Below are 17,151 nucleotides of genomic sequence, written 5' to 3'. Positions count from 1 at the left end.
ACCTCTCTGATAGTTCAAATCCACTAGCAACTCTGATGGAGAAAGGCAATGTTCTTCTGTGGGATTTTTCTTTTTTTCTCTTCCATGGGATTTACAGCCTCCAAAAACCTATTTGGAGGGTCAGCTATGAGTCAGTTCAGATTCCACATCTATGAAAGAGTTAATGCAAGAAACAGCTCTAATAAGCCTTTTCAGTGTTTTAAAAACTGAAGATGGAGTAAGTTACAGATGACTGTGATGAGGAAATTACTGCAAAACAAAGGTTCAATTTTTCAAAGTTCAATTGTTCAAAGTTGAGAATAAGTTTACATAATACTAGAGATATTGTAGCTGATGTTAGATGGATCTTGGCTGAAAGCAGGGAATACCAGAAGAATGTCTATCTGTGTTTGTTTCATTGACTATGCAAAGGCATTTGACTGTGTAGATCATAACAAACTATGGCTGACTCTGAGAAGAATGGGAATCCCAGAACACTTGATCGTTCTAATGCGAAACTTATACTTGGACCAGGAGGCAGTCATCAGAACAGAGCAAGGGAACACTGCATGTTTCAAAATTGGGAAGGGCGTACGCCAGGGATGCATCCTATCTCCATACCTTTTCAACCTATATGCAGAACAGATTATCCGGGAGGCTGGGCTCTATGAGGAGAAATGTGAGGTCAAGATTGGTGGACGATTTATCAACAAACTGCGTTATGCGGATGGCACAACCCTGCCTGCTGAAACAGAAAAGGACCTGAAGCACCTGCTGCAGAGTGTCAAGGCCTGCAGCCTACAATATGGATTGAGGCTCAATGTCAAGAAGACAAAGATTCTTACCACTGGACCAATTGGCAGCATCAGGATGGATGGTGAAGAGATTGAGATTGTACACAGCTTTAGTTTGCTTGGCTCCATAGTCAACAGTCTTGGCACCAGCAGCCAGGAAATTAAACGGCGCATTGCCATGGGAAAGTCTGCTGTTAGGGACCTCTCCAAAGTACTGAAGAGCAGTGGTGTCTCTCTGGAGACTAAGGTGCGTCTGATACAGGCCATGGTCTTCGCAATCACTTGTTATGCATCAGAGAGTTGGACAATGACCAAGGAGGATAGAAGGAGAATTGATGCCTTTGAGATGTGGTACTGGAGAAGAGTATTGAGAATACCATGGACTGCTAGGAAAATAAACAGATTTGTCCTGGAAAGGGTTAAACCAGGTGGCTCCTTGCAGGCAAAGATTCTGAGGCTCCGTCTAATATACTTTGGACATGTTGTGAGGAGGGACAGGTCCCTGGAGAGGGATATCATGCTTGGGAGGGTGGAGGGACAGCGCAGGAGAGGAAGGCCCTCTATGAGGTGGATTGATTCAGTGACTGGGATAATTGGGATGGGAGTGTCAGAGACAGTGCGATTGGCACAGAACAGAGCAGAGGTTAGGGCTGTTGTACATAGGGTCGCTATGAGTCACAAGCAACTCCACGGCACATAACAACAACAACAATATTAAAGGAGAGGTAGCAGTTTATGGTTAATTGGATTTCATAGCCCAGTGACTTACTGTAAAACATTGAATACAATTTCAGTAGCTCCATCAGGTTTCCTTAAAGATATATAATTTTGGAAAATCTATGGACCGTTCTACTCTGTTCTGCAGGGTCGTGTTGATTAGGAAGCACTCTATTGCAATGGGTTTTGCTAAGAGGAAACAGGATCTGAGGTTTGGAAAGTAACTTCTGGCACAGGTAGTTCTGGACACTATTTCTAGACTTAACTATACCCCTGGACTTTTACAACCTGACAGATGAACATCCGTTAGACAGCCATAATGGAAATAGGTGAAGAGACTGAAACCATCACATCTCCCCAGGGCGGTTCCAAAGAGCCTCTTGCAAGCATGATGTCATGGAGCGGCGCCACTATTAGCCCCGCCCCCGCTCCGCCCACACCCTCCGCTCCGCCCCCGCCCCCCCACACTCTCTCTTCTCTCCCAGGCTCTCTCTTGCACTCTCATTGGCACGTGGCCTACACGACAGTTGCTGGGCGCCTAGGGCTAACTGGAATGCTAAAGAAATTGTAGGTACGGCTCTTGTCCCCTTACAGGCCCTTGGTCCAAGGACCCTCTGTTTCATTGTTACTTTGCTTCTCATGGCTCCCCTAGGAGGCATTTCTTTGTGTTTCTGTACAAGGGAGTAAACATTGGCTCTTTTGTGCCAGGCCCTGAGGAAACCACCACGATAGACCTTTTCTTTCCTCTCCCTGGCCAGTACATTTACTTATTTTCTCTCTGTATCTCTTGTCCTCCATCTCCTCCTGCTCTCCTTTAGTTCATTTTACAGGTTTCCGCAAGTAAGAAATAAGTGATGTGGCGACACTTGACTGCAAGTCAGTGTTATTAAGTGCAGACTGTTGTACAAAAGGTAGAGCTCCAGAGAAGGCCTTCACGTTCTCTGACAATTGGAAATATGTTCCACAACTGGGTGTTGGTCCTGAGAAGGCCCTCCCTTCATTCTCCCCATAGTCTCACCTCCTTGCCTAGTCTAATGCAGAAGGTTTAGATAAAGGAAGTGGTTGCATATGTTTAGTCCATCAGCCATGTTATTCAAGAACAATGACTGGAGTTCCACAAACCCATATTAGGTCCTTGTGGCCACATTCTGTGTGTTCTAGGGTTTATGGACTATAAAATGGGTAGATAAGGAGTGTCAGGTGGCACAGAGAGATAGACCAAACTCCACTCCTAAACCCTTTTATTGCTTGGGATTAGTTTATTAGAAATGACAGAGGGATAGACCAAACCCCACTCCTAAACCCTTTTATTCCTTGATTAAAATTGTTTATTAGAAGTGTGGAAAACTAAAATTTCCCCACACACCTTTTGAGTACAGGAATTTTACAAGGCTTGAGCATAGCACAGATTGTGATGATGATGCAGGAAAGGGAAGGGTTTCCATCTGATTTTCTGTTAATCATAAGGTTATTGTGAATAGTTTATAGTGCCTACTCCTCTAGTTATCACACAAAAGGAGAGAGAAAACTGCGTTGTTGCCTATACATAAAATAACATCTTAATAGCACTTCTTTATGCATTATATACATACTCATCCTGTTTAATTATACATTTCTATGAGATAGCAGTTGTTAACTCCATTTAATGGAAGGGAAAACTAAATGCTGAGATAAAAATATACCTGCAACATAGTATGTATGCAGTATATAAATATTAGTTGAAATGAATGGAGATTCTCAAGGGACTTTTTTTTTTTATTCCTTGGATACAGAGCTAAGTTCTCACAATCATAGAACTGCAAATGTGCATTAAATTAAGAGAAAGAGTGACCTTTTTTAGTGATGGGAATTGACCAAATATTTTTAGAAAATCTTGTATGCCAGAGATTTTTTTTAAGGTACTGTGAATACAGTGGTAAAGATAGGATCCCTGTAGTTATGGAACTTAAGCTGTAATGAGATGATATAGAAAAGAAACAAACAAACAATATATAAATAAGGAAAATTAGGATAATGGTACATTCAGCAAAGGGGGAAAATAAGTGAAACTGAGGGAGAAAGTACTTATATTAGACAACTTTATGAAGAGTTGGCATTTTCACTGAGACTCCAGCAATATGAAGTCGGCCATTAGAATGTTGGCGATCAGAGTAGGCAAGAAGTTCAGTTGCAAAGTCCCTAAAGTACAAGGAAACTTGACCCTTTTCAAACAATGCTAAAGACAAAATGAACTGGAATATAGAGTGATAAAATATAAAGAGATAGATTAGACCAGATCATGTAGGCATTTGAATAGGATATGCTGATAAACTTGGAATTTGTTTAAAGTCAGATGAGAAATTCATAGTGAGGGTTTGTTTTTTTATTTTTAAGACAGAGTTGATAGAATCTGACTTTTTTTCTGGTTTGTTGTGAATGACTCACTGAAGTTGAGGAACAATATTTATAGCAATTAGAAGGTAATTAGGGATGTCCAGGAAGCAATGATGGTAGTTCGGGCCAAAGAAGTAAAGAAGTGTAGTTTGAGCCAAAGAGGTAAAGAAATAGGTGGATGTATGTTGTGTATTGCAAGCAGAACCTACAGAATTTTTAATATTTTTAATATAGGCCTTGTGAAAAAAGAGTCACATAATTTGCCTGGGATTTTAGTGTTCATCTGTGCCATTTTACAAATGAGCAATATTAGTATAGAAATGTATAACTATAGTGGTGGTTTATTCAGTTTTAGTTACAGTAAGAAATTTAAGGTAAGTCTTTGAGTTCTCTCCTCAAGGCAAGGAGATAAAGGATACCAATTTGGGAGTTATTAGCATATATAAAAACCTGCCTACAGAAAGTATGTTCATAAAGAATGTCCCAATGTTTAAAGGTAGAGCAGAGGAAAAGAAGCAAGCAAGGGAGGTAGAGAAATGAAGTAGGTAGAAAGTTACAAAAGAGTCATAAAAGCAAAAATAACAAAGCATAGGCAACTATATTGAATCTTTCTGAGAGACCAAGTAAAATGAAGACAAAGATTTGTTGTTGTTTTTAAGTATCGGATTCAGAATCAATTCATAGCTGACTTTCCAGCATTTTTCAGTCAATATTCACACAGGAGTTGATTGCCCATCTTTCTCCCAAGGAACAGCTGGTGGCTTCAAACCATATACTTTTGGATGGGTTCGCAATGCAACTCCCTATGACTAAGCCCCCAACAAATAATAGTTTCATGCCTTGAGAAACATGCTGAAAATAAAATATGAGATGAAGAAATAAGCTTAATACTGTAGACATCTCAACATGTTTTACTAAAAAGGAGAGCTAAGAAATGGAATTCATAGCTGGAGATATAAGTGGTGTCAGAGTAGAGCTGTTAACAAATTGAAGCTATTGGTGATTTAATCTTGCCTGGGTCAGCAATCAACACCTTTGCCACCAGCAGTCAGGAGATCAGAAGAGGTATTCCATTGGGCAAGTTCACTGTGAGGGAGCTCTCCAAAATACTTAAGACCTTTGTTGTCTGTTTGAAGACTCAGAGTTTGGTTGTTGACCCAAGCTATTACCTCCATTAGTCTATCCACAGAGTATTGGCTAGTTTTGCTATGAAATAGTATAGATTCTGCAGAAGAATTTAGGAATCTCTACACTAACAAAAAAAGAGAAAACAGCACGTGTCCTTTGGAGCCAGACATTCCTGCGTCAGCTAGATCAGGCACATAGGAGCAGCAGCTGCAGCCACAGCCATAGCCACAGTTGAGAAACAAACACCCAGTATGAGGCAGAACTGACCTTGAGACTGCTGCCTTGTGGAGCCAAAGCCAGAAGCCTTAACACAAGCTTGCTGGAGAGCTGAGGGAAGACATCATAACTGGCAGGACTAAGGAACTTTGGAAACTTGACCTAAATCATGAGACTGAAAGTGTAAGGGTTTGAGAACCATGCATGAGGAGAAGCTGTCTGGACTGAGAGATTGTATCCTGCTGCCAACCTGAATTAGAGCCTGTTAAATTCTCTAATAAACCCCATAATCATAAGTATGGTTCTGTAAAATCTGTGTAGTCATTGCAACTGAGTTGGGGCCGAGTAGAACAATAAGATTTGGTATTGTGATTAATAGAAGTAGATATAGGAATGTGTGAAACTATAGGAATTTGTTTTGTACTGTGGATGTTATCAGTATATGGGCAATCCCCCACCTCGGGTAGTAAGTAGAGGTCAGATATGGCTGTCCACATGCTGCCCTAGCTCTTTTTACATAAATCATGCAGTGATCTTGGTCTAGATATAGGTTTTGTATGAATGTAATGAAATATTCTGATATTCCCATTCTCCATTTTAAAGGATAAGGACACCTTATATTTTTTTACACCAATAATATATACTTTTTGGTTTTTTTCAAACTGTGCAGGCTCTGGAGTGTTAGTTTTCTATGCATAATGTATGCATGTGTTCTTTACTTGGGTATGTAATATGTGAAACTGTAAGCACTTTTTATCCAAATAGAAACTATCTAGTGGAAAAAGAGAAAATAATAATATGAAAGAGTATGCTCCTGAATGATGTATTTTCTTGAAACTGGATTGATAGAAGCTCTTTAATAGTGAAACTATGATTGGGGAGATTTAAAATGATGAAACTTTAGCTACACATATTGCTGTTTTTAAGTGCCGTCAAGTCAACTACAACTCATAGTGACACTGTGAACAACAAATTTGAAGTTTGCTCTATTCTACATCATTTTTACCATCTTAGATATACTTGAGCCCATCGTTATAGTCAATGTGTTAGTACATCTCCCTGGGAGTCTTCCTTCCTTTTGCTGACTCTCCACCTTTCCAAACATGATTCCATTTTCCAAAGACTGGTCCCTCCTAACATATCCAAAGTATATGAGACAAAGCTTATCACCTCTAAGGAGCCAACCTGGTTGCACTTTCTCCAAAACATAGTTGTGTATTCTCTTAGAAATCCATAAGATAGTCAATAGTCTTCTCCAACAGTACAGCTCAAAGGTATCGATTGTTCTTCTGTCATTGTCATCCTTATTCATTGTCCAACTTTCATTGTTGTTACATTCCATTGAGTCAGAACTTACCCTACCTGACCCTATAGCAGGTGTTCAAAGACAGTAAATCACATGAGAGTTGATTGTCCATCTTTTTCTTATGAAACAGCTGGTGAATTCTAACTGTGGCCTTCAGATTAGCAGCACAACTCCTGACCACTTGGCCACCAAAGCTCCCTACAACTTTCATATGTAAATAAGAAATTTAAAGGACCATGGCTTGAATCAGGTGCACCTTATCTTTTAAACTAAAATGATTTCTCCTTAGAACTTTGGAGAGGTCCTTGACAGCAGATTTTCCTAATGCAATATATGTCTTTGATTTCTTGACTGATAGTACCAATTGCTGTGGTGGGGTTGCCTGCATCAATGTCTTCAAAGATCAGTTTCAGGCCCGTTTTGGGCCTTCCTGGATGTGGCTGGAGTGCTGCCTGCATAGATTCCCACAAAGAATATAGAGAGTCACAGTACCAAAAGAGCTGGACAACACTGAAAAATTTCAGAAGGCACCATATGAACAAAAGCCAATGGTAACAAAGGAAGAAGTTCAAACTGCACAGAAAACAGTAGTAAAAAATAAGGTCACTTATAAGTGACTAAAAAAATAAGGAATGGATAGGATACAAATTGATATTTTTCAACTAGAGGCAACTCTGGCCATGCCTACTAGTCTATGTCAGAAAATTTGGAGGATAGCTGCCTGGCCAACTGACTAGAAGAGAGCAATATTTGTTCCCATTCCCAATATAGGTGGTCAAATAGAATATAAAAATTATCAAACAATATCATTAATATTATATGCAAGCAAAATACTGCTAAACATCATCTAAAAACCATCAGTGCAGGAAGCTGCCAGAAGCTCAAGATTGATTTAGAAGAGTCCATTGCACCAAGGATATAATTGGTGATGTCAGGTGGATCCTGGCTGAAAGTAGAAAATACTAGAAAAATGTCTGTATTTTACTACCTATGCAAACACATATGACTATGTGGATCATAATAAAGTATGGCTAACATTGAGAAGAATGAGAATTCCATAGCACTTAATTGTGCTCATGCAAAATTTATACCAAGAAGCTGTGGTCCAAATGGAACAAGGGAACACTGTGTGGTTTAAAATCAGGAAGTATGCATGTCAGGGATGCATCCTTTCTCCATACCTATTCAATCTATATGTTGAGAAGTAATTTATGAAGCTGGACACTATATACAAGAATGTGGCATGAGGATTGGAGGAAGACTCATCAACAACCTATACTATGCAGATGACACTACCTTGCCTGCTGAAAGTGAGGGGGACCTGAAGAGCTTATTGTAGAAAATCAGTGACTATAGTAGCTTCAGTCTGGGAGATGTGTCCATACATGGGTTGGAGGAGGAGGTGGGTAGACAAAGATGACCTTTTATTGTTGTTATTAATGTTATTGATGATTGCAAAAAAAAAAGTGACTTTGAATTTCCTCCCTTTGCTAAAAAGAGATCCCCCACTAATCATATGCAAGTTCAAGCTGAAGCTAAAGAAGGTTAAATAAAATCCACAGAAAACAAAATTTGACCTTGAGTCTATCCGACTTGAATTTCAAAACCATCTCAGGAATAGATTTGAGACCTTGAACACTAATTAGTGAAGACCAGATGAGCTGTGGGAAAATATCAATAATATCATTCAGGAAAAATTAAAGGGTTCATTACAAAGACAGAGGAGGAAGAAAAGACCAAGATGGATGTCAGACGAGACTCTGAATATTACAATAGAGCACTGAGAAGCCAAAGCAAAGGGAAGAAATTAAAGAGTTGAACTGAAGATTTCCAAGGGGAGCATGGGAAGACAAAGCAAATTATTATAAAATGTGCAAAGAGCTGGAGTTACAAAATCAAAGAGGCTGAAGTCACTCAGCATTTCTTAAGCTGAAGGAACTAAACAAATTCAAGCCTCAACTTTCAAATCTTAAGAATGCTTTGGGCAGAATGTGAAATGATCCAGGAAGCATTAAAAGAAGATGGAAGGAGTATATAGAGTCACTGTACCAAAAGGAATCACTGATACAGAAGAATTTCATGAAACAACGTATGGGCAAGAGCCTGTGGTGATGAAGGAAGAAGTTCAGACTGTTTTGAAGGAATCAGCAAAAAAACAGGCCCCAGGAATTGACGGCATACCAATTGACCTATTTCTCCACACAGACGCTGTTTCCTGTCCTGAAGAACTTTGCCATTATTGCTGGGGTGAAATGATTGTTGTATTGATTTGCATCTCTCTTATAGCTAGACATTTTGAGCAGTCTTCATGTGTTTGTTGACCACTTGACTCCCCTTTTGTGCAGGGTCAGTTCATAGTTTCTACATATTTTGTGACTGGATTGTTTTACTTGACTGGGATTGTCTCTGGCCCTGTGGCAGATGGGGCAACTTGCCTTGCTTAGAGTCCTCCTGGTAGGCCCAGGGCAGGTGAATAAATACTCATCTGGCCTAGGGTCCTCATGATTGTTTTTCTAGTGGTGAGCCATCCTTGAATATTTCATGTGATTCTCATTTTGTCAAAATGAATTAATTTTTAGTATAGTTTTGGATTCAATTTGGTAGCACTTCATTGATGATTTTTACATCTTCATTCAGGAGAGCTATGGTGGAATAGTCCATAGAAAGTTTTTTGGCTAGCCCTAAGTTCTTCCCTCTTTGGTAGTTTGAATCTATCAGTGGCTGTATTGGAGAAAGGATGAGCAAGCAGATTCTCATCATATATGTGATTTACAGCTTGAGAACCTTCTGGAGGATCACCTCTGAGTCAATTCTGACTTCATAACAATGAGAAAATGAGTGATGTTCATGACGGATATGGATCTATAATTTTGTTTTTCAGCGTTGTTCTTGCCTGACTTGGATGCCAAAGTGATGCTTGTTTATAGAATTTGTGCTACCATACTCCAACTTTCTGTGTTTTGAAATGTTGTTATGTGCCATCGAGTCGCTTGTGTATTGAAGTCTCCAAGTCTATTTCCTTTTCCAGTTTTGTTAATGTTTGTTTTATGTATTTGCAGGTCTTTCCCTTGGTACATAGATATTTATTATTGTTATGTCCTCTTTTTCTATTGACCTTTTCACCATTATGTAGTGACCTTCTTTGTCCTTTGTGATGGTTTTTACATTTACGTTTATTTTATCAGAAATTAATAGCGCTACTCCTGCTTTTTTCTGGGTGCCATTTGCTTGGTATATTTTCCCCACCCTCTTATTTTTAATCTTTCTTTATCTTAATTTTTCAGGTATGTCTCTTGCAGACAACATATTGATAGATTTGGGGGTTTTTATCCAATCTGCTACTCTTTTTCTCTTCAGTGGTGCATTTAAACCATTCACATTCAGTGTGATTATTGAGAAGCAAGGTTTTATTGCTATCATTGTGTTGAGTTCTTTTTGTTGTTGTTGCCAGTTACTTTGGTCTATTCTGCTTATTTGGTACCTCTGTAAGAAGGACATCTCTGAGTCTTTCCTGCAATGCTGGTTTTTACAAACTCTCTTAGATTCTGTTTTTCTGGGAATCTCTCTCTCTCTCTCTCTCTCTCTCTCTCTCTCTCTCTCTTTTTGTCTTATTACTTTATTTTACTAGGATGCACAATCAGTACTCATGGCAACAGCAACCAAGAAATCAAAAGACAGGTTTATATTGGAAAAATCTGCTGTCAAGATCATTTTCAAAATACTACAGTACCAGGATATGAGAATAAGGACTAAGGTGTTCCTGATCCAATTAATGATATTTCCAATTGTTTCAATTATGCATCTGTAAGTTAGAAAATGAATGAAGATAGCAGAAGAACTGATGACTTTGAACTGTGGTACTGCAGAAGAGAATTGAATATATGAACTACCAAAAGAACAAATACTTTGTCTTGGAGGAAGTGCAACCAAGGTGCTGCTTAGACTCAAGGATGGTGAACCTTTTTCTCACATTCCATAGACTTGTTGTTAGGAGGCGCCTTCTGGGAATATCTTGGTCTCTCCTTCATTTTTGATGGATAATTTTGCTGGGTACAGTGTTCTTGGTTGACAGTTGTGTTCTTTGAATGTTTGATATATGTTCTTCTACTCTCTCATTGCTCACATGGTTTCTGCTGAGAAATAATCTTATCTACTCTCCCTTATAAATTACTCTCTTTTTCTTCCATGCTTTTTTCAGGATTCTCTCCTTATTTTTGGTTCTGACCATTTTAACTATGATATGCCTTTGTGTTTTTCTTTTGATGTCTATTCTATATGGTGTTCAGTCAGCTTCTTGAATATATATTCTCTCATTCTTCCTTATGCCTGGGAAGTTTTCCTCTAGTAATTCTTCCATAACTTTTTCAGTGCCTTTACTTGCTTCTTCCTGTTCTGGGATTCCAATTATGTGCATGTTATTTCTCTTGATGATGCCCCACATTATTCTTAGGCTTTCTTCTTTTTCCTTCCTTTTTGAGTGTTGTTTTAGCTCTAGCAGCTCAGCAATGACAATTCTTCTATTTAACTGGTTCTGTATTCCATCTCTTCAACTCTGCTCATGTGTCCCTCCATCATGTTGACAGCTTCAGAAACATTGGACCTCATATTTTGGATTGTGTTTTCTTGTTTTTCCAGTGTCACTAATGCCTCATTTGTTTTATTTGCATTGTTCTCGATTGTATTTTTTAGCTCCTTCTGGGTTTTGATTGTTGTTTTTTGTGTTGTTATGTGCTGTCGAGTAGCTTGCAATTCATAGTGACCCTATGTACAAGAGCCCTAAACGCTGCTCTATCCTGTGCCAACTTCACCATCTCTGACACACTCATTCCCACCACCCCAATCCTAGAATCAATCCATCTCATCAAAGGTGTTCCTCTCCTGCACTGCCCCTTCACTCTTCCAAACATGATATCTCTCTCCAAGGACCATTTCCTCCTTGCAGCATATCCAAAATATGTCAGACGAAGCTTCAGAATCCTTGACTCCAAGGAGCGTTCTGGCTTCACCCTCTCCAGGACAAACCTGTTTGTTCTCCTAGCAGTCCCTGGTATATTCAACTCTCTTCTCCAGCACCATAGCTCAAAGGCATCAATTCTCTTTCTGTCATCCCTATTCACTGTCCAACTCTCTGATGCATAGGACACAATTGCAAAGACTGAAGCCCAGATCAGGCACACCTTAGTCTCCAGCCTGATGTCGTTGCTCTTCGGTACTCTTGAGAGGACCCTCACAGCTGACTTTCCCAGTGCAATTCATCTCTTGATTTTCTGGCTACTGGTACAAAGAGTGTTGACTGTAGAGCCAAGCAAACTAAAACCATTAACTATCTCAGTCTCTTCACCATCCATACTGATGCAGCCAGTTGGCCCAGTGGTGAAAATCTTTGTTTTCTTGATGTTGAGCTTCAATACATACTGAAGGATGCAGTCCTTTACCTTCTGCAGCAAACACTTCAGGTCCTCTTCAGTTTTAGCAAGCAGGGCTGCGTCATCTGCATAATACAGGTTGTTGATGGCTTTTCTACCAATCCTGATTCCACATTGTTGTTGTTGTTATGTGCCATCGAGTCACTTATGACTCAAAGCAACCCTATGTACAACAGCCCTAAACTCTGCTCTGTCCTGTAAATCCCTGACAGACCCCATTCTTGATTTTGAACCATGTATTGTCTCCTTTCTCTGTTCTGACAACTGCCTCTTGGTCCAAGTATAAGTTTCACATTGGTTCAAGTAAAGGTTTTGCATTGTTGTTGTTGTTGTTGTTATGTGCCATCGAATCGCTTGCGACTCATAGCGACCCTATGTACAACAACCCTAAATCCTGCTTGATCCTGTGCCAGTCGCACTGCCTCTGACACACCATCCCGATTACCCCAGTCACTGAATCAATCCACCTCCTAGAGGGTCTTCCCCTCCTGCGCCGTCCCTCCACCCTCCCAAGCATGTTGTCCCTCTCCAAGGACCTCTCCCTCCTTACAACATGTCCAAAGTATGTTAGACGAAGCCCCAAAATCCTTGCCTCCAAGGAGCAGCCTGGTTTAACCCTCTCCAGGATGAATCTCTTTGTTTTCTTGGCAGTCCATGGTACATTCAATACTCTTCTCCAGCACCACAGCTCAAAGGCATCAATTCTCCTTCTATCCTCCCTAGTCATTGTCCAATTCTCTGATGCATAACAAGTGATTGCAAAGACCATAGCCTTTATCAGACGCATCTTAGTCTCCAGAGTGACATCATTGCTCTTCAGTACCCTGGAGAGGTCTCGAACAGCAGACTTGCCCATTGCAATACGTTTTTTGATTTCCTGGCTACTGGTGCAGAGCGTGTTAACCGTGGAGCCAAGCAGACTAAAGCTATTAACAATCTCAATCTCTTCACCATCCATCCTGATGCTTCCAATTGGTCCAGTGGTGAGAATCTTTGTCTTCTTGACACTGAGCTTCAATCCATACTGAAGGCTGCAGACCTTGACCTTCTGCAGCAAGCATTTTAGGTCCTCCTCAGTTTCAGCAAGCAGGATTGTGTCATCTGCATAATGCAGATTGTTAATAGATCTTCCACCAATCCTGATGCCACACTTCTCCTCAAAGAGCCCAACCTCTCTGATAATCGGGTCTGCATACAGGTTGAAAAGGTATGGAGACAGGGCACATCCCTGGCGTACGCCTTTCCCAATTTTGAACTATGCAGTGTTTCCTTGCTCTGTTCTGATGACTGCCTCTTGGTCAAAGTATAGGTTTTGCATTAGAACAATCAAGTGTTCTGGTATTCCCATTCTTCTCAGAGTCACCCACAGTTTGTTATGATCCACACAGTCAAATGCCTTTGCATAATCAATGAAGCACAGATAGACATTCTTCTGGTATTCCCTGCTTTCAGCTAAGATCCATCTAACATCAGCTACAATATCCCTAGTACCACGACCCCTTCTAAACTCAGCCTGGACTTCTGGGTTTCGCATAAACACAATCAAATGTTCTGAGATTCCCATTCTTCTTAGAGTCATCCACAACTTGTTGTGATCTACACAGTCAAATGTTTTTGTATAGTCAATGCAGCACAGATAGACATTCTTCTGGTATTCTCTGCTTTCTGCCAAGATATATCTAGCATTAGCTATAATGTACATAATACCATGGCCTCTTCTAAATCCTACATTTCTTCAAGTTTGTCTTTCATCTATTGAAAATAATCAACCATTGTTCTTTTAAGTTCTGTGTCAGAAAGTTCTATCAGACTTTCTCGCTTCAGGAAATCCTTTTATACTTTGTCACCCTTTTTGGGGGAGTGACATCTTGCTTTGTGCTTGTGTAGTGTGTGAGTGACCTTGCTTTCTTAGAGTCATTAATATATTCTTGATCTGAAGACAATGCTCTAGAGATCAGTTGAGCAGCTACCCCACTTGTGTTTTTCTCTGAACTTCTGACTCCAGGGAAATGTCAGTTCAGAGCCTGTGAGAGCAGCCTTTTGTAGGTAAGTCAGTACAAGGGGCTCTGGATTAAAGGCAAGTTGATTGACCAGATGTGTAGGCACAGGTGTGGAGCCAAATGTGGTAGGGCAGGCACAAGGGTGGGGATATCACAAGGGCTGGTCAACCACTTGGGGGACCTCACTCAGACCTCAGCTGTCCGGTGTGGTCATGATTGGGGTCCTTACTCAAATTCCAGCTGTCTATCTCCCACCCAGTGGTTTTTACTCAATGGTCCCTGCCCAGTGGCACTTATCCAGGTGCCCTCACACAGTGGCCCCTGCCCAAGCAGGTTCCTGGGTCCAATGGAACCCAAAAAGTCTAAGTCAAATTCCCACTGACCCACTCACCTCTGGCTGGTCTGTAGTGTCCACAAAAGTTCAGACAAATTCCCACTGGCCTACTCATTCCTGGGCAGTTTGTGTGGCCCAGGAGAGCTCAGCCAAATTCCCGCTTGTGGATTCACCCTTGGGTGCTCTCTCAGGCAATCGGCAGTGCCCAAGAAAACCCAGGCAGGATCCTACTGGCCTTTTTCCTGCCAGATCATTCCCACAGCAGTTTGCCTGGTGGCTTCAGATGATAGCTGGATCTGTGGCATTGCTTTGTGTTCCTGTAGCTCTGAAATGAATTGTTCCAACAAAAGTTCTGATTCAAAATCCTACTGTCCATGGCTCGCTGTGTTGGTTGGTCTCTGTGCTGTGTGAAGGACTCTCTAGTGGCCCTGGGGTGCCTCAGGAGGCGCAGGGCTGTTGCAACACTGCCAGGGTCAAGGATTTGGGGCTGTGGCACTGCTGCTGGAGGCGAGGGCTGGGGGACCTGCGGCGCTGCTGCTGCCAGTGGCGGGGTTCAGGGTCGTGGGACTCTGATGAGGGTGGGAGTATTGGGGGCACGGAACTGTGGTGAGGGTAGGGATGCAGGGGTGAGCAGCCCTGAGTGCCCCCAGGGGTTCAGGACTGGTGCTCTGTTCACAGATGTTAAACTGCCAGATCACCGATCCTCAGCACATCAGACTGCCTGAGTCGCTCTCCACCCACATCACTGCTCTCCTCAGGCAGTGACTTTATAAAAAAAAATTGTCAAGGTTTTCAAATGTGTTTTTCATAATATTCTATTATTGGGGGTTTTATACTTGATTCTATTTAATGTCACCCATTTCATTCCTTATCCATGTTATTTATGCCTTCTTTGCTTTTAACGGATTTGCTAGGGGTTTGTTGATCTTTTAAACTTTTCAAAGAATGACTAATTTTTTTAAATTTTTCCTTTTATTTTTCTGTTTTCTATTTCTGCCCTGTTCTATCTGCTTCATTCTATCGCTGTTATTTCCTTTCTTCTGGAGACTGTAGGCATTGCTTACTGTTCTTTCTCAAGTTCTCTGAGATATTTTGTTAAAATGTGGATGGATTTAGTTATTTTATTTAACGTGTGTGTTTGCTGCTATAACTTGACCTTCAGAGTGCTACTTTATCTATGTTCCAAAAATTTTGGTGTGTTGTAATTTCAGTTGTTTCAAGAGTTTTTTTTATTTCATTTTTAATTTCTTCTGTCATTCAGTAATGCTCAGGCAGGGTGTTAGTTTCCACATACTTGTCATTTACCCCTTGATCTTCTTCTTGTTGATTTCTTACTTTATACCATTGTGATTTGAGATGATGCTTTATAATATTTCAGTATTTTTAAATTATTGAAGCTTGGTTTATGACCTAACATATTCTGGAGTATATTTCATGTGCACTGGAGAAAAGGGTCAGAATTCTCACTGGAGAACATTGTGCTCTAATTGGGTAAAATATTCTGTATAGGTTTATGAGATCCAGTTAGTGAATTGTATTGTTCTTCGGCAAATTTGTTGAATCTTCTGAGGCTGGTTGGTTTGAACACTACCATCTTCTAGGAAAGAAAGAAATACTCTCGGAGAGTGCAGACTGTAACTGGAAGTGCCTGGGTCAAAGTTGTAATTGTATGAGTCTGAAGATGAAACTGTTTATACTATAGGTAGTCATTGACCTGGGACATCCTACTGTGTCAAGCATTCTGTTGGAAGTTAGTTCAAATTCACCTCAGATGTGTCTGAAAGTTGGGCAATGAATAAAGAAGACCACAGAAAAGTTGATGATCTTGAATTATGTTGTTGACAAAGAATATTACATAGATCATGGACTCATTAGAGAATGAATAAATCTGTATTGGAAGATGTACAGTTAGAATTCTCAGTAGAATCAAGGATAAAAACAATTTGCTCACTTTTTTAAAAGTAAATATTTCTAAATTATGTTGGAACCTTGTTTTATTACATTAACTAAAATTTATTGAAATGACTGATTGATTGATTAGTTACAATGTCTAAGGCCCCCAGAAATAGATAGAATATCAACTGACATATTTCAACAAACAGATGCAGCCGTAGATATGATAACCAGTTTGTGCTAAGAAATCTGGAGGACAGCTACTTAGCCAACTGACTGGAAGAGATCCATATTTATTCTCATTCCCAAAAAAGGTGGCCTGACAGAGTATGGATATTACTGAACAATATCACTAATATTACACACTAGCAAAATCCTGCTGAAGATTATCCAGAAAAGACTTGAACAGTACATTGACAGAGAACTACTAGAAAGCATAACAACAACAACAACAATAGTGTGTGTGATAGTAAATTATGAATTAGTGGAACTTGATGTGACAATTTATCAACTATTGAAAATATTGGTACTTTTATTTTTCCTTATGAAAATTTTCCTTCAATTTAAAGCTTGAAAGTCACTAGAATATAGAAAAGAATTATAACTATATGGCTTTTTAGATTTTTGGTATGTAGATTAAGAATTATATACAGGTTGTTCAGAATGGCTCTATACTGGCCCTTAAAACAACCAATAAAATACGAATCATGAAAGAAAAGAAAAAACAACCAGATTCTCATCACTGGGCCAATTGGCAGCGTTATAACAGATGAAGGAGAAAATGAGGTTGTTACCAATTTCTTTTTTTTTCTATAATTATATTTTATTAATTTTCATAAACATTTACAGAGATTTTGGGCTTCCACTCACTCATTGTTGCACTATTCTCTCTACCCTCCTCCCAGTTTGCTCTTGTCCAAATGCCACAGTGCTTGTCAAAGCCAGTTCTGATTAATCTTCTTTGTCAGTGTATCCTTTGCCATTC

The 17,151-nt window shown here is 40.0% G+C and overlaps 1 protein-coding gene across 1 annotated transcript in view; it reads left to right on the top strand.

Moving 5' to 3' along the window:
- Positions 1 to 1,809: 1,809 nt before the first annotated feature.
- The window catches only part of LOC102861361 (sodium/hydrogen exchanger 9B1-like), a 99,624-nt gene continuing 84,282 nt past the window's right edge, over positions 1,810 to 17,151 (top strand). The window contains exon 1 of the mRNA XM_006893115.1: positions 1,810 to 2,057. Within this exon, the coding sequence (XP_006893177.1) occupies positions 1,810 to 2,057 (248 nt within the window). The remainder of the gene's footprint in view (positions 2,058 to 17,151) is intronic.

This window comes from Elephantulus edwardii, unplaced genomic scaffold, assembly GCF_000299155.1.
Source record: "Elephantulus edwardii isolate Elephantulus edwardi_28Jun2011 unplaced genomic scaffold, EleEdw1.0 scaffold00122, whole genome shotgun sequence".
NCBI classification, from domain to species: domain Eukaryota; kingdom Metazoa; phylum Chordata; class Mammalia; order Macroscelidea; family Macroscelididae; genus Elephantulus; species Elephantulus edwardii.
This window is presented reverse-complemented; position numbering and strand designations above follow the sequence as displayed.